The sequence below is a fragment of the Telmatherina bonti genome (genome assembly GCF_933228915.1).
Source record: "Telmatherina bonti genome assembly, chromosome: 2".
In the NCBI taxonomy this organism is placed as follows: Eukaryota; Metazoa; Chordata; class Actinopteri; order Atheriniformes; family Telmatherinidae; genus Telmatherina; species Telmatherina bonti.
This window is the reverse complement of record NC_136620.1, coordinates 39,952,409-39,975,008: the sequence shown is the minus strand read 5'-3', so window position 1 is coordinate 39,975,008 and position 22,600 is coordinate 39,952,409. Positions and strand designations below refer to the sequence as shown.

Genomic DNA, 22,600 nt, shown 5'->3' with positions numbered 1-22,600 from the left:
GGGAGTGTCGCTCTGCATCATGGATCTGGATCGTGGAGTGTCACTCTGGATCGGGGAGTGTCGCTCTGGGTCGGGGAGTGTCGCTCTGGGTCGGGGAGTGTCGCTCTGGATCGTGGATCTGGATCGTGGAGTGTTGCTCTGGATCGGGGAGTGTCGCTCTGGGTCGGGGAGTGTCGCTCTGGATCGGGGAGTATCGCTCTGGATCGTGGAGTGTCGCTCTGTCGTGGAGTGTCGCTCTGTCGTGGAGTGTCGCTCTGGATCGTGGAGTGTTGCTCTGGGTCGTGGAGTGTCGCTCTGGATCGGGGAGTGTCGCTCTGGATCGTGGAGTGTCGCTCTGGATCGGGGAGTGTCACTCTGGGTCGTGGAGTGTCGCTCTGGATCGTGGAGTGATGACGGACTGGAGACGTTTAAATAGTTGTTTTTTAAGCCAGAAGCAAAGCTTTGAATTGATGCGCTGCAACTGGAAACCAGTCATGCAGGACCAGTCAAAGCGTCCCGCCTGCAACCCACTGGACTGGGAGCCGCTAGTGGTTTAGTGACAGGACGATACGGATAGTTTTAGAAGTCCTGACTGGTTCTTCTCTTTTGTCTTTCAGTGTGGGGGTTCTGCCTCAGGATGCGACTCAAGCCGACTTTGGACCCTCAGATGGCGGGGGGGGACTAAATATATGAGAAGAAGCTGAGATGGGGTAAAGGGTGATAGCTGAGGAGGAGGATGGAAGGACGAAGAACAGAAAGAAGATACGTGGAGGATGGAAGAGGGAAGGAAGAAAGGATGGAAGGGTGAGGGAGGGTAAGGATGGATGGTTAGAGGGGAGGATGGAAAGGTAAAGAGAGGTCTGGAACCAAACCCTTCCTTCCCAACTAACTTTGTTCCAAAAACCATTTAAAAAATCTTTTTCGCTTTGAAAAGAAAGACTGAATTTTTTTCAGTCTCCAGCCTCATCACATGAATTTCAAAGTGAAAAAACCATTGCCACGGTTCTTGACTTTTCCTACGAGACACCTGATGAGACAGGCTCCTCCCGGAGAAACAATCCATCAACACGCAGCAGACGGTGTGTAATCAATGGAAATCAGGTCTTCTGCAGCTTTTTGGGAAGTCCTGGGACGAAGTCGTGTCTAAAGATTGAGCAGAACAATATTGAGCCCGTCTGTGAATACGTTATCATCATGTGCGGGCCTGAGAAAATGATCAACTGCAATCTGAGGAGATTAAAAACCAGACAGAGTGACCCACAGCGCCATGATCAGTGACCAGAATACTTACACCTGTCTGCACGAAGCTTTCACATAGAGATCTAATTCTACAGACATCTTTCATGCTGTGTGACATCCAGACTTTAATATTTGACTAAACTGGATTTGTTTGCAACGCCACTTTAACGAGGATTTCCACTTTTTTCTCATCTTTGAAGCATTAAAGCTTCGGATTCAGATCAACTCATCCCGACGCTGGTATTATGTCATTTAGAAGTGCCTCCTGTGTCTGTCAATCTGATTTCAGGACTGTAACTATGTATCTTTTCAGACTGAGGGGAATCGAACGCTTGACTTGATAAAAGTCACAGAACAGAGTTTGTAAGAGAAGCTGTTGGACTTTAACCCCAACTGTCCTCATTTTTTGGCAAAGGTGACTGAGAAACGAGCCTGAGTAGCAACCAGCGTGTGCGGATCATGCCGGTGCTGTTTCCATAGCAACCACATTGTCCACCCGCCTCCATCGTGAAACTAATCTTTTTTTGTGTACCCACACGGAGATGTACGAGTCTCTTGTTGTCACCAATATCTCTGGAGACGCTGCCGCTCGTCTGCCAAGGGCATCCTTTAAACAACTGTCCTTTTTATGCCTCTTTATTCTCCTCCTCCCCTCTTCACCACTCAACACCATCAATCTCACCATTTACTTTAACTTTATTTCTCACTCCATTAGTTTCTAGGACACGGAGCGGCGCAATGAGTGGGAAAAAGGGGGGAGGAGGGGGAGGGAGATACAGAGTGGGGGAAAAATGAAAAGAAAGTTTGGCTCCTTGGAGAGATAAAATGTAATTTCACAGTCAACTTGCTGTGATATATTATTTCACAACAATGGGGTGTGGGCTTCCACGAGCCCGCCTAGCACCTGTACACCGCAGCCAGGACGGTGGCGATGGATTGGGACACCATTTTAAATAGTGGGACAAAAATCCTCCCAAAAATAAATAAAAGTTTCTAATCAGAGGCGTTATGATTGAGTTAAATATAAAACTATAATTCCAGATTAAATTGCTTTCTTTATTAATAATGAGCATTAAAACTGCAGGTGTATGCAAATCCGAGTAAAGAGAGAGAAAATGAGTCAAATGTAAGAATAAAAGCTTGATTTAATCCAGCAGGTTGCTTACAGTGTGAACATGCCGCGGCAGTGATGCCTTCTGCTTCCGTCGCTGTTCCACAAAACCGAACCGCTGCGGCTGGAAAGCTAAAGAAGCAAACGGCCGGTGGGACGGCGTGCGTCGAGGGACAAATGTTCAAATTCACACCAAAAAATAAAGCAGGAAGTCCGTTTCGTGGTGAAGCTGCTTCCGTCACCGGCAGTCGGGATGCGACGCACGCCGGGTGCAGACAAACTCGCCAAAAACCAGTACAGCGTCTTTTCCTCACAGTTTGCTGTTTTTCTGAAACTGGGACACGAAGCCGAGCACCTGCTCAGACGCGGCGACGACTTTACTCTGCAGGTAGGCGGCGCTGTTCTCCGACGTCTCGTTCAGGAAGTAGCGGTAGTTGACCATGATGCCGCAGGAGTTGGCCACGCCCCTGGGGCTGGTGTCGGCGCGCCAGTTGAGCCGCCACATGGTGGCGCCGTTCTGCAGGTGGAAGTTCGCCACCGGGTTGAGAGCGTAACCTCTCCGCTTCTCGCCGTAGAGGTACCACGCACAGAGACGCATCAGGACGGGTTCCAGGACGTTGGACAGCCTCTCTGAGCGCATCCATTCGCTGGTGCTGATTAGCTTACGGAGCGAATCCACTGCCGGCGTCCCCGGGGTCGAGTCGGTGGCGTGTTCCACCTCCCTCCACTCCTGCTCAGAAAGCAGGTCCAAGCCCCGGCCTTCCTTCCGGGCCTGGTTCAGCAGGCCCTGAAGCCAGGAAGAGAAGCCCGGGATGGGTGACAGACTGGAGAACTGGGCCATGTGTGGAAACTCGCTCTGGGAGACAAAACGGGTGAAGTTAACTGGAGCACATTCCTCATACGCTTTTCTATTTGACTAAAACACTGCTGTTGTCAGGATGCAAAGACAAGGTAACCCAGATTCCTGCGTAGTAACTTCAGATTTCCTCCCAGTCACAGTGCTTCTGTTTCCATTATTATTCACAGTGAAAAATACAATAATAAAAAAAATGTCAGGGAAGCTGTAAATGTTGAAAAAAGTAAATCCAGGTCGAAGCTTAAATGGAACGAGGTTGTAAAAAACACAAACGCTGCCGAATGTTTGAAAAGAAAAAAATGCATTTACAGAGTCAAGACACAGAAATTTCAGTATCCACGAGGACACAAGCTGCAGATTTACCACAAACTTCCAGAGAAGCACCAACTGTTGAACATCCACGACACAAATACCCCACCGTGTCCCTGATGTGGGACACAGCGATGCAGGAAGGCTGTTTTGGTGCCTGCAGACATAACTGGAGGAAGCAGGCCTCACTAAGCTGTCATGGTTTGGAGTCCAGGAGCCAAGACAGTCTCAGTCTAAGGCAAGCGGCAGCCTGCGGCGGTTAAAAGTGAAGCCTATGCAGAAGTGCATAAACCTGCAGTTCCCCCTTCATCCACTAGGGGCTGCAAAACAGAGCAAATCCCCATAGACTCCCATGGAGAGACAACACGCATGATGCTGCCAAAATGGTGACAGGAGGAAACCGCACAATGAGCTACAATTCAGCTCTTCAAAAACCTACCGGTAACGTCAACGTAAGCGTCACCCCTCTTTCATATACGGTCTATGGTTTCCACCATAGGTGCGGCAGAGACGGAGTTTGCTTCGAATAATACATATCTCTGCTGTCTTTCCAGAACCAACCGTACCCTTACACAGTAAATGGCGTATCAGCCAGATTGGGAATGAAAAAGGATGCGACAGACACAGAGGAGAACCACATACATCCAGTTGTTTGTCTTCTTTCTTCTTCGCATCATTGCCAACTCCTCGGTGAGAAAAGTAGCTACTGGCTGAATGATGTCCCTGAATGACATCTCATTTGCATAACCAACCTGGGCCATCGGGTTGTAACCAAGTGGCAACCTCTGGCGGTTAAAAGTGAAGGCTATGCAGAAGTGCATAAAACTGCAGTTCCCCCTTCATCCACTAGGGGCTGCAAAACAGAGCAAATCCCCATAGACTCCCATGTTAAAAAGACCAACTTCACAGCAGAAATAAACATGTTTACAGCAGAAATAAACAAAACACGTTTAAAAATGAAAAATCCATTTTAGGTTTAAAAGGTCGGGTTTACCTTCATGACAACTGTGGGGGGAGTGAATTTTTTTCTAACTCGCCCATTTAAAAGTAATTTAATCTCTAAATTCGGCATGTTAAGGGGTGTGTCCTTCTGATTGACAGGTACCCGATCTCCCGCTTCAAGTCAATGCATCCCCGTGCGCATCATGGCCTCCATGTGTTCCTAGCTTAACGCGTGAACATCGCCGATGGTGTTAGTGAATTCATCATTGAGTCCATCATTGCAGAGTCAAAGTGCTGTGTGCTGCCTCCTCTGGTATTGAATGTTTTAGACGCATCATGCTTCCATAGTTTGTAGCAAGAATAAATACAAACGAACATTGATATGTAAGCTAGAGTACACTGCAAGTATATCCCAGCGCGAAGGCTAATTAATGGAGCAGAGAAAGTCGGATGAAACCAGCAACAGAAGCAGCAGCAGGAACGTGAAGGACTGACACTGAACGCTCGACCTCCGGATGCATCTCAGCCTCTCAGTCCTCCAACAGGGATTTCATTACATATCAACTCCACTGCTTCACAACCTACGTCTGCTGATGGAAACAGATAACCCGCCCCCCTCCATCTTTCCTCCCCAGCTTCCATCTCTTGCACTTCCACCTGTAACACCTGTCCTCTTCCTCTGGGCCCACACACGAGCCGCTCGCCCACTCGTCTCCGGAGATTTCTGCCACTTCACTACGGTTTTTCTACAAACTCTCCCTCCTCTCGCGGCTCTTCTCTGTGTCTGCGTTAATAAGTGATAGAACAACATGGAGGCAGAGGAGTGAATGTGGAAGTGTCAGACAACCCCTGCTGGAAAATGCAGCTGTCTGTATCACTCTTCTTCTCTGATTTCACATCCTTTTATTTAAGAACATTAAGCTGTGTCAGTTTCCAGCGTCCTACAGACCCCATCCCTGTGTTTATTCTCTCTCAGGAGTTTTCTGCCTCCAACTGGTCTCCTTGTCAGAGCGGGAAGAGTCAGAAGAAAAAAAAAGATAAAGATGAAAGGTGAAAAGAGAAAGAAAAGGATGAGAGAGAAAGAAGTGTGCTTCAGGGACTAATCTACAAAGACAAGCCCGACATCCTTTCTTCACCTTAAATCATGACTATGACCTTTTCTTTTCTGCTTTATCATCCATCCATCATCACAGTGATTCCTCCGTGGCCACGCTGCTCCTCTCCTCACCTTTATGGGGTAAAGCTCTGTCAGAAACCACGTCTGTGACCTGGAGACTCCAGGTCCAGCACTAAGTCCCAGTCAGCACTTTGATTCCATAAAAATGGACCATGTTCACAGTTTTAGGACAAAAAAGTTTATAATCAAACTGAATGATTGGTTCAACGGTACTCAGAGGAAAGGCCAGGTCCCATAAAAAGCCCAGATGATGATGAAAGAACAGGCTGATCACAATGAATCACGATATTAAATTATTAATTCATCGTGATTATTCCTGAATGTCAACATTTTCCATAAAAGTTCATGTCTGAATCCTCACGGCTGACAAAATCACATGACACATGGGTCGTCATGCAGCCATCCTGTAAGGCAGTGGTTCTAAAGTTGGGGGTTGGGGCCCCTGTGGGGGGCGCGACATCATTTCAGGGGGTCGCCAGATAATTGTAAAAAAAAATATATTTAAATTCTAAACATTTTGTTTTTTTCTTTACCAGGCTGCCGAGATTAAACCATAAATGCAGATAAATCTGAAAAAAATAAAGTTGGTGAACATCATATTAAAAGTCTGAATCCGATTCTGTTCATAACTTATATGGACAGAATTTCTGAAGCGTGAGATGGACAGACGGATCGGTGCGGCGTCTGCAGTAATGCGGGCTCTGCGCCGGTCTGTCGTGGTGAAGAAGGAGCTGAGCCAGAAGGCGAAGCTCTCCATTTACCAGTCGATCTACGTTCCTACCCTCACCTATGGTCATGAGCTGTGGGTTGTGACCGAAAGAAGGAGATCTCGTATACAGGCGGCTGAAATGAGTTTCCTCCGCAGGGTGGCCGGGCTCTCCCTTAGAGATAGGGTGAGGAGCTCGGTCATCCGGGAGGAGATCAGAGTAGAGCCGCTGCTCCTCCGCATCGAGAGGAACCAGTTGAGGTGGCTCGGGCATCTGGTCAGGATGCCTCCTGGACCTCCCTGGTGAGGTGTTCCAGGCACGTCCCTCTGGGAGGAGACCCCGGGGAAGACCCAGGACACGCTGGAGGGATTATATCTCTCGGCTGGCCTGGGAACGCCTCGGGATCCCCCCCGCAGAGTTGGCAAATGTGGCTGGGGAGAGGGAAGTCTGGGCTTCCCTGCTTAGGCTGCTGCCCCCGCGACCCCTGCAACTCCTACATCAGAGATCGGGAACCCTGGTCCACGATGTTGCATGTTTCCCTGCTCCAACACGCCTGATTAAAGTATAACCCATCTAGTTCAGCAGTGACTTCTTAGGGTGTGTTGAAACAGGGAAACATGTGAAACTTGTAGGACAGATGTGATGTTATACTGAAACAGGTAAACTATGTAAAAACCATTTCAGCAGTCCTGTTGAAGCAGCTTAAAGCAGATTTTAATGAGGATAAGCTGTATCATGCTTCACCCCTCCACCTGCAGGGTAAAGTGGCTTCTGATGTTTCATTCAGCGCTCCAATCATTTAACAAGTGTTTGCTGGAGTGGTCCGACGTGAAGAGCCCTCCTGTGCTTATTGAGAGGGATGGATTAGATGTCGTTACTCTGGATGTAGATGTTTCACTGTTCCGACACCAAACGGTGAAACATCTCAGGACAAAAATGACTTTTTTCATACTTCCTCTCAGGGTGAGAACTGAGAAAGTCGTCAGGAGTCAACGTCCATGTCTGTTGACGTTTAGTCCTTTCTCTCACTCTCCAAATCGAGCCTCAGATCAGATTTGCCTGAACAGCATCTTTACAGGATCTTTAATAAAACTGATTCAGTATTTTACAACAGACTTTGTGTTGTAAGCAGCAAAATTCAATTAATGCAAATTTATGTGTTGACAGAGCAAACTGGAGTCTCTCCAGCTCCTACAACAAACACGGAGAAGTTAAAAATGACCTTTTCATAGCAGCTTGCGGCGTTAACAAGTTTTATTGTGATCAATATGTTTCTTGGCTGTTTTATCATTTTAAAGCACTTCATAGTACAGACATTGTACTCGATGTGATGAGTGACCTGCTGCAGGCTGCACGTAGACGCCACACCCCCATTTCAGTCCGTACCATAAACTGTATATAAAAAGAGATGGGCGGAGCCTCCGTGACGTCACCCGTAGGTTTCTGAAGAGCTGAATTGAAGCTCGGTGGGCGGTTCCTACCATCACCATCTTGGCAGGGGCATGCGTGTCGTCTCGCCCGGAAAATACAAATATGGGCAAAGAGGTGGAGCTGAGAGGGGGGCTGTGAGCGTCATGGTGGATGACTGACATCAAGTGAACTCCAAGCATTTTGTAGCTAAGAGCTAACCGAGATAACCCGGAGATAACAGGAGCTAACCAGCTAACGGAGGTAAGCGGGCTAAAGCTAAGTCACGTTGTTAACCGGGTAAAAACCGTGGTTGTTCTCCGTTCGTCTGACTTGAAGCGGGAGATCGGGTACCTGTCAATCAAAAGGACACGCCCCTAAATATACCAAACTTCGAGATTAAATTACTTTTAAACGGGCGAGTTAGAAAAAAATTCACTCCCCCCCACAGTTGTCATGAAGGTAAACCTGACCTATTAAACCTAAAATGGATTTTTGTACTAGGCTGAAAACACGTTTATTTCTGCTGTAAACATGTTTATTTCTGCTGTAAACATGTTTATTCCTGCTGTAAACATGTTTATTCCTGCTGTAAACATCTTTATTCCTGCTGTAAACATGTTTATTCCTGCTGTAAACATGTTTATTTCTGCTGTAAACATGTTTATTCCTGCTGTAAACATGTTTATTTCTGCTGTAAACGTGTTTATTCCTGCTGTAAACGTGTTTATTCCTGCTGTAAACATCTTTATTTCTGCTGTAAACGTGTTTATTCCTGCTGTAAACATGTTTATTTCTGCTGTTAAGTTGGCCTTTTTAACATGGGAGTCTATGGGGATTTGCTCTGATTTGCAGCCCCTAGTGGATGAAGGGGGAACTGCAGTTTCATGCACTTCTGCATAGGCTCCACTTTTAACCGCCGGATACTCCGTCCATCTTTCATATAAAGTCTATGCTCCTGGAAATGTCCTGCCTTGGATGCTGTTCGTCACATCCTCCTGCGTGCTGTTGGGCAAGAACAACATAAAAAAATACCTATATAAATAACTTTACCTCCTTCGCTGATTGTGGTGTACCACAGGACTTAATCCTTGGGCCCCTTCTGCCCCGTTTTCCCATTAATGAAAGCTCAAAAAGCAAATGACCACACTGACACTCTGCTTCACATGTTAAAGGAATCAGCAGATTCCTGCAACCTTTCGCGTCTCAGAGGCTGTTTATGACACTGAGTTTTGTTGCGTTGTAACATATTATTTGCATGCTAGCAGAGTTCGGCCTTGACAGGGAAATTTTCTTGCGACGTTCTGCATGGTTCCCATGAGTTCTCCTTGTCCCTTTGGTTCTAACCCTGTGAGGCCTTCCCCTGACGTCAGTCCGGACAGAATCGTGGAGTGATTTTAATCTTAGTTCTGAAACTTACATCAATCAGGTTGTATAAGCTTGTTTTTCCTGTTCGAGACAAAGATCAAGCTGTTTCTTTCAACTGCTGACAACCAAACGTCCACAGTTTGCATCTTTTATTCCATTCTTTGACTGCTTTAACACATCAGACTCAGGCAGGGCTCCCATTATATGAAATTGATTGAAAACGCTGCAGAAACTTATTTTCCAGGACAAAAAAACATGAAAACATTGTTCTTGTGCACCGGCTGCCTGTTAGATTTCATATTGATTTTAAACTCTTACTGCTCACCTTTAAAGCCTTAAACAGCCTTTCCTCCAAACACATCGCAGACTTATCTGGTATGTACCCTCCAGACCTTTCTAAGCTCACAGTTTGGGGCTTTTCCATTGGAGCTTCGACCTTATGGATCTCTTAACCCACTGAACTCAAGCACACAACATCTCCAGCTTCCTTTTAATCCCTTAATAAAAACTTTATTCTTTGAGAAAACCTGAAATGTTTCATAGATGTATCACATAATTTCATTCTTGTTAACATTTATTGACATTAACATAAAGAAAAATGCAGCTTTATTCTAATTAAATGCATTTTTAGTTCCCATATTTTGTTGATAAAGTTGCAGACTGCCAGTTAAAGTTGAACCTTTACCAACCTGCAGTTCTCGTACCACCCTCTTGATGAGGTAGTTGCCCAGCTCCACTCCTTGTAGGCCCGCCTGGGTTGAGGAGATGGAGTAGAAGATGGCCGAGTTTATTTTATTCACGTCCTCTTCTGAGTCAAGGGTTGCAAACTCACGGACGATGCTCTAAAGGAGGGAAAGGAATGGTCTTCGTTGAGCCACAAAGATCAGCGTAAATGTTTTGGAAGTGTAGCTGCAAACCGAGACACAACTGTAGAACAACTAATTGCAGAAAAACAAAACAAAAAGTGAGGAAAGATTTTCACAACTTCACACCAAGAAATATTGTCATATTAATGTTGACAATCAACTTTTCCTTCAAAGAAAACAGCATGAAAAAGAAGCGAATGCAGCAGAATTTAGAGGAGAAAAGCAGCACGAGGCAGCCGCCTGCGGCTCTTAAACTTCTTCCATCCTCCACAAGAAGCAAGAACTGAGTTCAAGAACAAGAAAAAACTTGTTGTTCGTCAGGTCCATCCATCCTCCAGGAGAAGCAGGTCTGCAGCAGGAAGGGATCACTGCGGGGGGCGATGTCTGCTTTATGTGCCATGAACCCGGTTGTTACCTCCACCAGGTTCTGTTTTCCCTGCCGTCTTTTTGCTCAAGATAACTCAAAAGGTTACGGACGGATTTTTATAAACATTTCAAGAGTTGTTGCAAATGTAAAAATGAAGAACTGATTAAATTCTGGTGGTGATCCGGATCACCGTTTGGATCCAGGAAAGTTTTAAAAGGATTCTTTAACATTGTGCTTGGTGGAGGTTTCCGCTCTCTGAGTTTCTAGTTTAATTTTTAACGTGCAACTTGGTCCGCAGCAGGGCGGGTCGTGCACGCGGCAGGGTCCGAGTGTTTTAATGTAAAAATGTTTGTACTTTCTCACCACCTCGATCAGCTGTTTTATCAAAACAATCCGTTTTACCTGCAACAGGAAACTCCGCTTCCTGCTTTCTCCGTGTTAACCACGCCCACCTCAGACGTCTGACCAATCACACGATACTTCTCGGAGCCCCGCAAGAAAGAAGTTCTGCAGCCCGATGTGCCGAGAACTGTCTTCAAACATGTCCGCGAGAACAAAATGACGTCATTTTCTTTTCGGAGCCTTGAGAAGAAGAAGAAAGTTCTGGCTTCTGGTGGAGGATGGAAGAAGCTTTACTGCAGCTGCAGCCGCCTGCAGATCCTCCTGCAGCTGCAGTTACAGTAGGATCTGTATCTGTAACGGCTAACCTGAATGTTATCAGAGATGTCCTCCGTCAGGGCCACGTGTAGAACAACCAGAGGCTCTCCTGGCATGGCAGCATGTGTGAAGGCATAACAGCGTCGGTAAGGTCCCACCCTGCGCTTCAGGTCGGTCCAGTTCCTGATGGGATGCACCGCCTCATACCTGGCAGAGGACGCAAGGTAAGATGTTTTTTTAACCATTTCCTTTAAAAAACTGATCGTCCTCTCTGTTCCTGGAGAGGCTGTTTGGGTTTGATGGGCTAATCCAGGTTTTCCAGGGATTATCCAGCAGATTGTGGAAAATCACTGAACAGATTAACGACTATTTAGGTGTCTGAGTAGATTGATTATCCAGAAGGTAATGACTTTACATGCATGCCAAACTCTGAGGCGCCGAGCCTTTTAAGACGGTTTTCGAGCATTTACTTAACATACAAGCATTGATCAATCTTCCAAATACTCCAAATGTTTTGTTTTAACATCCAATCAGAGGAATTAGCAACACACTTACCCAGTGAGTGTTTTTATTTAAATCATCTGTGTTTTCTCGGCACACACACACCATGTCTGACACTGTCTGAATAATATGACTTAAATGTGATGCACGGAGCGACATCAGGTGCAACAATTTAACCTAAAAAAAGATTTCTATTCAAAGCCAAAGTCCCATGAAGATAACATTCCAAACGCCTTCCCCAGCGAGCGTTTCGGGAGTGCAGAAACAGCCACCATTTCATTTGCATGGATGATTATCAGAGGCATTTCTCTAATGTGCTTGTTACCATTTAGAATAAGCCACTTTACTCTGACTAGATTTGTTATGGATCACTGTCATTCTGAATAAAGCAGTGAAGCATCATCTATGACTGTCAATATATTCAGAAAAAGAAATTAATTTCATTTTGACAACTTTCAAAGAGCTGATTATGCTTCAGAAATTACTTGCATGCATTTCTGATGCTCCAACCCACTAATCGCATTCAAAAGGCATCCAGATGGAGGAAAGCTGTAGGAATTACAGCTCTTTAATAATGTTTTTAGACAGTTGACTCAAAAAGCCATTCCAGAGTCAGGTGTGAGCTGTTTTTCATCACTTCTTCTGTCATAAAGGAGGCAAACTTCCTGGAGTTTAGCTGGGAAACGTTTCAGAGACGCACGTTTAGCTGATTGGGCGGCTTCACCTCGTCGGCTGGAAGTTGACCCAAAACCTTCTGTACCTTCAGATCCCAGGAGAGCTGGGCACGGGCTGAGTCAGTCACCTGACCTGAACCCGACTCAGGTGCATATTAAGACAAAGCTGCTGCATAAAAAGCCCTGATTAAGCAGGAAATCCTGTTTTTTTTTTAATGGATGTTTATGTGTTGCAGCTTTATAAGGACAAATTCTCAACAACAGATAGAAGAAATAATTATTTATAGCAGTGTGAGCATAAAAAAAATGACATAATAAACACAGTGCAACAGTCACGCGGCTGATTTGCAGAAAAAACTGTTTATAGATAAAATCAATCTTATATGTGGTGAAATCCATGTTCAGTTATTTACGATGAAAAGCACCAAAATCTACGTTATGTTATTAGTTTACTGGAAGTGACGTCACAACAGCGATGTAAACAGCCACCTGAAAGGGATGAGCATGAGAGAGAGGAGGAGAAGGACTTCATCATTTTCAGACCTGAGAGACTTGATCCCTCCAGTTATTCACCTGAAGACACCATCAGCGTCTCCAGCATCCTGCAGGAGGCTGTTGCCAGGTAACAGGCAGCAGGCTGAGTGGTTGCAGAAAACGTGGAGGATTAGCCCAACAGCATGGTGAGAGACTTGTTTTATGGGACTTTTCTCACACGTCTGCCTTCTAAAACTGTCTAATTCCTGGTTTTTAGTTTGAAATGAACGCTGGAGTCCACCAACGTGATCTGATGGATGTAAAATCTGGCTTAAACATGCAGACTTTAGACCACAAACCAGTTTCTAAATACTCCTGATCGCTGCACCTCATACTGTATTTCTGGATATTGTCAGATTGTTGTCAGAGATTTAAACTCATAAATATCTATAATACTCTGTTATGTGTGTAATGTAGATTATCTGGCAGGTTAAACTGAGTCCTTGCAGAGCTCTGACAGGGAAACCTTCCAGTAAAAACCTGAGAAAACTCTGAGTCAGTGTTTGTTAAGGAGATTGTTTTGATTCAGAGCAGGAACAAATGAACAAAAAGAAAAAAGATTCACAAAGCAGAAGTGAGATTATTTAACTTTAAACGCTGCTTGATATGACTGATTTCCTAATGTCATGAAAGTATTTCAGTTTTCCAGACTAACATCGTCTTTTATTTGAAGAAATCCCAGCAAACCTTTATTTATTCCTGCAGCTGCAGATTATTTTCATCTTTTCTATTTTCAGTGTGCATTCTTCTGTAGATAACTACTTTACCCTGAATTAGGTGCATGATAATAATCCAGCTATTGATGCATTAGTAGATTCTGTTTTTAGCTTTTAGGAAGACCGAAAAGTAAACAAACAAATACATGCATACATAAAAATCCTTCAAAGTGTACTTTGCAGAAGCATGTGCAGAGATCTGCTCAGAGGGTTTCAACACACCGTGTGGTAGAATACACATGTGCAACTGTAAGGAAAATAATAATAAGGCACTAAAATGACATTTATGCAACAGAAGGAGTGAAGAGAAATGGAAAACCGGTCCTTACTGGCTGATCTTTTGCAGGATCTCGCAGGGGGACTGCCAGGTGATTCTCTCCAGGCGAAGCAGACCTACAGAAAACCACTCAGACAGCAAGCTCTTCAGCGTACCATTCAGGTCCTGTCAGAGGAAAAAAAACTACATTTTCACACATGAAATGGACCAGCAGCTGCTTCGTCAGTTCAGATAAACCTAAAAATGCAGGATGAATAAGAAAGGAAAGGTCAGTCAGTTTATTTTAGTTTTAAAGAGACAACTTTGTGAAAAGAAGTGGACGAACACAAACCTTTAAACCTCGTTTATTAAAGAGCAGAAAAAGTGCCATTTTCCTAATTCCCTGTAGGAAATGAACAATTCCATACTCTTATCTAGAACACGGTGCCGGCTGCAGGCCCCCCCCGGCCCCATGCTTGAATGTTTTCACATTATGAATAGTGATTTTGTGGAGCTTACGACGGGTGTAGAAGGGCCACTTCAATAAACACCTTGCCATTTCAAAGCAGGCCTGTCCTCCAGCAAAGGTCAGATTTCATTTAAAGCAAATCTCTTCAAACACACAAACAAGTGCGCGCACACACACACACACACCTGCACATAAACGCAGCTCATGCTGGCTGTTCCATACGACGGCTTCTCTTCAGGCGGACTTTAATACAGGCTTGTCAATCATAATAACGGCTCATTCAAACAAGCACAACATCCGTAGCAGCATGAAGGCAAACAGCTGAAACTCTCAGCGAGCTGAAAAAATATGCAAAAGTAAAAGAATCTGAACCCCTCCCATACATTATTCATCTCTACGGTAGAAAGGGTTTGTGGGGGGGGGGTTTCTGTGGAGCAAAAGTGGCTCTCAGACCATAAAAAAGTTCAGCAAAACTTTCATTATCACTTCCATGGAGTGTGTGTGTGTGTGTGTGTGTGTGTGTGTGTGTGTGTGTGTGTGTGTGTGTGTGTGAGTGTGTTCTGAGGTGAAATTCTGCGCCATGGCCGATAATCCGGCACACACACCAGCAGGTAAAAGCAGGAAAAGAGCAGCGAGTAACCGCCTCCCAAACACAGGAAAAGGAGGTCATGCTACTCCAGCAACCTTGCAGGAGATGAACAGGTTGGGAGGTGTGTGTGTGTGTGTGTGTGTGTGTGTGTGTGTGTGTGTGTGTGTGTGTGTGTGTGTGTGTGTGTGTGTGTGTGTGTGTGTGTGTGTGTGTGTGTTCTGCATTTCTGCTTCAACAGAAAATGAAGCAGAACTTCTGGACACTGCGGCGTATCAACGCTGCGGGGCGACACAGAGACCCCGCTCCAGCTGGAGACCAGACGGCAGTGTCCCGGGTCAAATGACCAGTCAGGAGACACTGTGGTGTCAACACCTTTACCCCAGTAGGCATGCAGCCTACTGGGGTAAGGGGGGGGGGGGTTCAGCAGTCACATGCAATGACACTTCTGACAGTTCATCTTTCATCCTCTCAGTTTGTGGTGAAACACAAAGAAACGACTGGAAGAAACTGAAGACCTGGCCAAAGGGGTCTAATCTAGCTCAGAATTCAGGATAAAATTCCTGCGAACCCAGAAAACCTGCAGTGTTGGTTTCAAACTCCACTCTGCCCTCCTCACTCTGTCTTTCAGCGTTTTTCTCCGATAATCATCACACTTTGCAGGCTTTTCCTCCCTCCCTGCACTAAAAGCGTCATATTTTCTATGACCTTTTCTCACTTTTAGCTCAATCAATGCTGCAATAACAACAAGAAGAAGCAAGGACTGCAGGCGAGCGCTGAGACGGTGGTCAGCGCTGAGTGGAAGCTCTTGGTGGGCAGCTTGGACCTTTACAAGCTGCACCAGCTCTCAGTGGGCCTCCGTTGTTGTGAATAAATGCATGTGAAGCACCTCACGGCAGGAAAAATAAAAGAAGGATAGCTCAGTCAGGGTTTTGTGCCACAAAGCTGAAGTCACTTATTTAACAGTTTTCCGCTGAAAAGCAAACTTTCCACAAAACGCCGAGCAGATTTGTGGTTCAGCTCCAGAAGCAGAGCATGTCAGGATGAAGAGAGTCCATATTTACTGTAAAAACCTCTGATCATCTCCTCCAGCGATGCTTGAGAAGGCAAAAAACATCTCATCTAATGCCTCACATCAGCAGAAAGGGTTTTATCAGGAGGGAAAAGTGAACAATGAAGGTTTTTATTCTAACATGAAAACCACCAAACTTTCCTCAAACATGCTGGAAGAATTTAAACAACATGAGTTTCTGTAAAACCAAACCCTGCTTTTATAAATCCACATCTTTCAGACCAGCGCTTCGATCTTCCCTCTGAATTCTGCTGCAGTTTTACATAAATTATAAATATATTGGCAGCTTGAACGGGGGGGGATTTTTATGCTGACCGGCACGTATTACTGTCACATTAAAGGTTCAGCTTGTTGACATTTTAAACGCTCCTCAAATGTCAAACGGTGCTCAACGCCGCTTAAACCAACCAGGGACTCAAACTGTGACTTTCATTAGAGAACAAACAGAAGCAGCTCTGAAGACTTTGTCCTGAGAGCTGGATCATCATCATCATCATCATCATCATCATCATCGATGAGAACGACAGCACCGGCTTTAGCTTTAGCTGGCTGTTTGCAGGTTCTGGACTGCAGTCGTCTGTTTCCCTCGGCTGCAGGAAACAACCTCAGCCTGCTAAAACCAGACATTTAACTCCAAATGAACTGGTGAGACTGGTAAATGAAGGTCCTTACTGGAGCAACGATCACACAGTCGCGACTATGGAGGGAAGATCGCCTCCATCCTGTGTCTAAGACGTGATTTGCAAACTGTAAACTGATTTGTGTCGAACTTTTGGATTCATGTAAATACACAATAAAAATCACGCATGAAGCCAAAAATACACAAATATTTATATTTGACTGTTTTTATTTTTTACCTTCAGCCTCAAAAGTCTAATAGTTTGGTTTTTGTCAAGGCTTCTACATTTACAAAGGGTCACATCCGCGTGCACGAATCTCTCACACGCCTCACAGCTTCAGAGACGGTGCGTTTAAGTGCTGGTGGAAAGCTGGGTCGTCTGGATTTTCTTTATTTGAAAGTGGGAAAGACACCATTTTGGACAGAATTCAACGTTTTACAGCCGAAGATTCATTCGTTCCATTAAAGCAGGAGTCAAACTGCAGCGTATCCAGCTGGGTTTTGTCGTTTCCTTTCCTTCCTACGCAGCTGATTCAAACCAAATGGACCCAACAGCTTCTTGTCAAACTATTTATGCATTTCATTCAGGTGTGTTGGAGCAGGTAGACAACAACAACCTGCAGGACGCCGCCCCTCCAGGACTGCAGTTTGACACTTTTTTCACAACGGGTGACTGAAGACAGTCAGAATAAATCAAACTTTGCTAAATTAGAATTTAGTAAATCTAATTAAACCGACTGAAAAAAAATAAATAAAAACATTTCCAGAATAATCGAAGCACTTTGCTGATGAGACGATTTACCTGTCGACAGGTGCAGATATCTGATTGGCCACGTTACGTCACAGTTTAATTCCTCTTTACTCCTGAATAAAAGTTCAACCTGCTTTAAAGAGATGAAAAATTACCGTGAAAACACCGAATTCCAAACAACAATTCCGATTTAAACCTCATCCCGAAGTAAGAAGCCGTTTTATTCCAGTTTTAAATCCAAATTAATTCCTCTTTCATGTAAACGTTCATTCCGCATTGAGTTAACAGAGTCGTTCGGCGTGTGTGTGCAGGCGTGAGGTTTGGTGGCGTTTCTGTGTGGAGTTTGCATGTTCTCTACGTGTACGCATGAGTTCCCTCCGGGTTCCTGCATGTTCAGGTTCACTGATCACGTCTCACACGCATGGCGTGCAGAACGACTGTCGACACGTCGCATCGGATATTCCGTCACTCCTTCTGAAAGCATTAATCTGCATGGAACCGCGTCTGTTTGGAGGAGCAAACATAAAAACTACTGGAGGTCTGCAAAAAGAGCTGCGTTCCAAAGAAAAGCAGCAAAGTGAAGCAGCTGGTGATGATGATGATGATGATGATGATGGGATTGATAAGGTGCAAGATAAAAATCACAAAAACCAGCAAATGGACAGCGTATATTTCCACCATTCGACCAGAAATCAGGTCAATTTGCTAAAATAATGTGAATATCATCAGCATTCTTCATTTTATTTCTCCTTTTTTTTTGCTTCCTTCACAACTAGAAGTCTCCATAAACCTCTTCATGCCATTTTTTATCTCTCTGTTACAAACTCACTAAAAAGTCTTATTTGTTTTTGTGTCTGTTTACTAAAGAAAAAGTCAATTTAAAAAAATGCAAATTTAGCATCACTTAGTGATATGAGTTAATAATAGAAAATTATTTCGATGAAACTTTGTTATAAACCTAACATATCAACCAACCCTCATTTCAGAGGTTTCGCTTGCACGCTTCTAACTCCACTGCAGTCCAAATTCAGATCATTAAATAACAACAAACTAAGTTTCTGATCAGAGACTTTGCGGAATTCATCTTATAATCTTATAAATATGCTTAAAAGACTAATCCCAGTTTAATATAAGTGGCGTTACTTCCGACATCTTGCTGAGAATTAGCCCGTCAGTTTGTGCAGGTTTGCACTGCAATCAAATCATCCTCCCAAATGATTCCACGCTTCGGGGGAAAATGTGAAATGTGGGGAAACAGCTGTGTTCATTTACATTCTCAGAGTGAAATGGAGTAAAAACGCTCACGATTCTGTTACCTGTAAGACATTCATTCTTTCTCCTCGGCATGCACGAGCGCTGCCACACTCACGCATGAAAAGAATGGAAAATTAGAGTTAAATTAGAATTACATTTGGCTGAACAATGAGTTACAGGAAGCTGATTAAAAATAAGCTGCCAAAATGTGCTATTAAGGGTGCAAAAAGCACGGAAGCCTCGTCTCCAGCTGTGATGGGAATTTTTAGTTTTCTTCCCACTTCTCCCACTAGTTTTTCTTTGTACTTTTTCATTCAAAGTTCTCATTACATGCCTGATTTATATTCAGCTCCGTAACAGATCTCAGCTCCTCACTGACTCAGAATATTGCTGAAAGTTTATTTTAATAACAAGCCAGAAGAAAAAGCAGCTGATATATGATTTGTTTAGCAAAACATCCATAAAGAAGCCGATAAACTAACATAGCTGCAGTCTGGTGAAGAGGTAAGAAAGGAACATGGTGTCTGAAGAGACATGGAAAGTGGGGTAAAGGTCGCTGCCAGCCATGCTGTGATGATATGTAAACTGGGACAAAAGGAGGGGGGGTTATGTCACTGTAAAGGTTAGTCACGCGCATGGCTATACTCGGCCTCTGTTAACACATAAATCCTCACATGGAAAGTCTCTCCTTCCCTGGAAGCTGCACATAAATGCGAGCAGCGCCGCTTGGGCCTTCATATGGACCATGCGAGCACCCGTAGAACATGTAAACAGATGTTTACCCTGACATATGGGCAATGCGAGCACCCGTAGAACATGTAAACAAATGTTTCATCCTTCATAAGGGACATGCGAGCACCCGTAGAACATATAAACAGATGTTTTACCCTGATATAAAAAATGTAAACAGATGTTTTACCCTGACATATGGGCCATGCAAGCACCCGTAGAACCTGTAAACAGATGTTTTATCCTTCATATGTGCCATGCGAGCACCCATAGAACATATAAACAGATGTTTACCCTGACATCTGGTCCACGTAAGCACTCGTAGAACATGTAAACAGATGTTTTACCCTTCATATGGACCATGCGAGCACCCGTAGAACATGTAAACAAACGTTTTACCCTGTTATAAAAAATGTAAACAGATGTTTTACCCTGACATATGAGCCACTCAAGCACCCATAGAACATATAAACAGATGTTTTACCCTGATATAAAAAATGTAAACAGATGATTTCCTCTGACATATGGGCCATGCGAGCACCCGTAGAACATGTAAACAGATGTTTTATCCTTCATATGGGCCATGCGAGCACCCGTAGAACCTGTAAACAGATGTTTTATCCTTCATATGGGCCATGCGAGCACCCGTAGAACCTGTAAACAGATGTTTTATCCTTCATATGGGCCATGCGAGCACCCGTAGAACATGTAAACAGATGTTTACCCTGACGTGAAAATGTAAACAGATGTTTACCCTGACGTGCGCGCTCTCGCCGGCTTTGGCTGCCAACATGTCGAGCACGTCCGCTCGGAGGTCCACCAGGAACTTCACCCCCCCTTCCACCTTGCTGATATGGCTGAAGGAGTGTCTGTACCGGGGGGTGAGGTGGTACCGGAGCCGGTCTTCAGCCTGCAGGATGGTCGCCACGTCGCGAGGCTGGGTGTCCAGGAGCTTCAGCGCGAGCTCCGAAACATTTCTGTGATCCACGCCGAAATCCTGGGACAGTCTGGTGAGGAAAACAACTTTATCTGCTTTGTCCAGGTTTCTGTAAAAGTGCATGAAGTCCAGGCTGTTGGACTCTGGAGGGGGGGGCGACTTGTCTCTGGTCTCGTAGGAAGGTGGAGGAGCGACGACCCTCTCCAGGATCTCCTCCATCCCAGAGACGCCTTCACGGACCGGAGGGGAGAACCAGCGCCGGCCGGTGGCGCTCCTGGTCTCGGTAGCCGCCCAGAACGCAGCGCGGTGTCGCCAGCACCTCGCAACAGCCCGAATAACGGGGTTGGATATCATCTCCAACTGCTCAGCTGTCCGAGTGGAGCTTCCGACCAGGAAACACGTGGCAGGGGGTACTTCCGGGTCTCTTAAAGGGACAGCGCAGTTGTCATGGCAACAAGTATAAAAATGTTCCCTGTGGTGTTTTGTCACAAATATTTTGATTATTCTAAAAGCAGACACTTGTACTTTATATACACTATTGGTCAAAATTTTAAATCACTCCAATTTTTCCAAATTATTTCTCGGAAATAGTGCAGTTTAATGTCTCATTGTATTCTAATGTTTAATGTCTTATTGTATTCACGTTGCTTTTTTTTCCGCAGGTCTTCCTGAATAAGTGCAATTGATGATGATCTGTCTTTCCTGTCGTCTCCACCCCAACCAGTCGAGACGGATGGCTGCCCTCCCTGAGCCGGGTTCTGCCGGAGGTTTTCTTCCTGTTAAAGGGGAGTTTTTTCCTTCCCACTGTCGCCGCGTGCAGCTCAGGATGGAGGATTGGATCCAAGTCATGACTTGATGCAATCAATTGGTTTTTATCATAGGATATGTATGAATTGGCTCGAAATGATGTGTATGTAAACTGTCCTGTGACAACATTGTTGTGAAGTGGCGATATACAAAAAAAGTTGAATTGAATTCTGAAATTAAAGCATAGTACAAACAATCAAAAAAGAAATCACCGAATCAATTAATACACCAATATTTATTTTAAACTTTTGACTCATCAAAGTAGATGAGTTGGCAGATATAACAGCTGAACACACTCGTGGCATTCTTTCAACAATAGAAATTAAATATTCTTCAGAAAGTTTTTCCCACAGTTGTAGCAGAAGTTCCCACTTGTAGGCTGCTTTGCTTTCACTTTTCTGTCAAGTTCGTCCCAAACCAGCTCGATGGGGTTTAACTTTTTTTTTAAGTGTTATTATGGTCTGTCTTCAGGTTATGGTACCAAAATGTGTTCAAACACTGCTTTTATGCAGGCAGAGAGGGTTGTAAGTAATCCAGCAAAGTTGGAACACCAGTAAGAATAATTAGCATTAGATTTAAAGGATTGATCACCCTTTATTGCTGCAGGACAGCTTTAAATAATTTGTCCATTTTCTGGTCCCTGAAGAAGGCCTTTTAGCATAATTCTGAAATGTACATTATTTTTAATTTTGGGTAACCTTTTTTTTTCGTGTGTTATAACCTGTCAGTTTATCAGTTACTTTTGTACCATTTCAAGCTATTTCTTGAACAAAGATGACTTGAATTACAATAAATAAGTGAAAAAGTTGAGGTGTTCTAAAACTTTTGACCAGTAGTATATTATTTTATATTCATTCTATATTTCAGTCTAGGTTACAAAGCTTGTGTGTGTATATATATATATACATATATATATATATAAAATATGCAGTTGTGCTTATATGTATTGTATGTATGTATCATATGTATATGTACAAGCAAATGGATCCTGGACAAATTAGAGCATTTTTCTGTTGAACAGTGGGACAAAATACCTGTCAACAGGTGCAGAAGTCTGACTGAGAGGAACAGAAAACACCTGACTGGAGCGGAAACATTAAAGGATTGTTCAACTAAATATTACTTTATGACTGATGGAATATGTAATAAATTATCTTATTTGTTTGCTTTTTTTAAAAATTTACTATTGAACCAGAATTAGAAGATAATGTCATGATTTTCACAACATTTTTATTTGTTAACACTTTAGCCAATTTCAGCTTATTTTACAGGCAGCTGTTTTTTTCTTTCTTTAATGAAAGGGTATGAATAAATACGAGCACAACTGTATATATTATCTTATATTCATTCTATGTTTCAGTCTTAGTTTTAAAGCAAAAAAAAACTTTTATACAAATATTTGTATATTTTTTCATTTTTCTGATTTAAATGCTGTGAAATTGAATTAATAATCTCCTTGTGGTACCAAGATATTTTGTTTACTCATTTGATTTAATAAGATCTGCTTTTGTTAACTGAATGATGTAGAATCTCGCTGAACAAACTAAAATCATTGTCAAGAACTCCTGATACCCTGTTTTATTTTAATCAACTAAAAACAAAACTTACTTTGAAAGGATTTCCATTAATTATCAACATCAATAAGTTTCAGAATATTTTACTCTAATCTGTGTGATTGACATTCTTCATAATTCTGTCATTTTTAAGAAA

At 43.8% G+C, this 22,600-nt stretch overlaps 1 protein-coding gene across 1 annotated transcript; it reads right to left on the bottom strand.

Annotated features, from left to right (window-relative positions):
• Positions 1–2,345: 2,345 nt before the first annotated feature.
• Positions 2,346–20,537, bottom strand: mlycd (malonyl-CoA decarboxylase). Its single transcript, XM_079251550.1, has 5 exons — positions 19,901–20,537; positions 13,740–13,852; positions 11,036–11,192; positions 9,785–9,937; positions 2,346–3,185 (listed from the first exon to the last, which is right to left on the bottom strand). The coding sequence occupies exons 1-5, from the start codon at positions 20,435–20,437 to the stop codon at positions 2,640–2,642; spliced, it is 1,506 nt and encodes a 501-aa protein (XP_079107676.1). The 5' UTR covers positions 20,438–20,537; the 3' UTR covers positions 2,346–2,639.
• Positions 20,538–22,600: the final 2,063 nt, after the last annotated feature.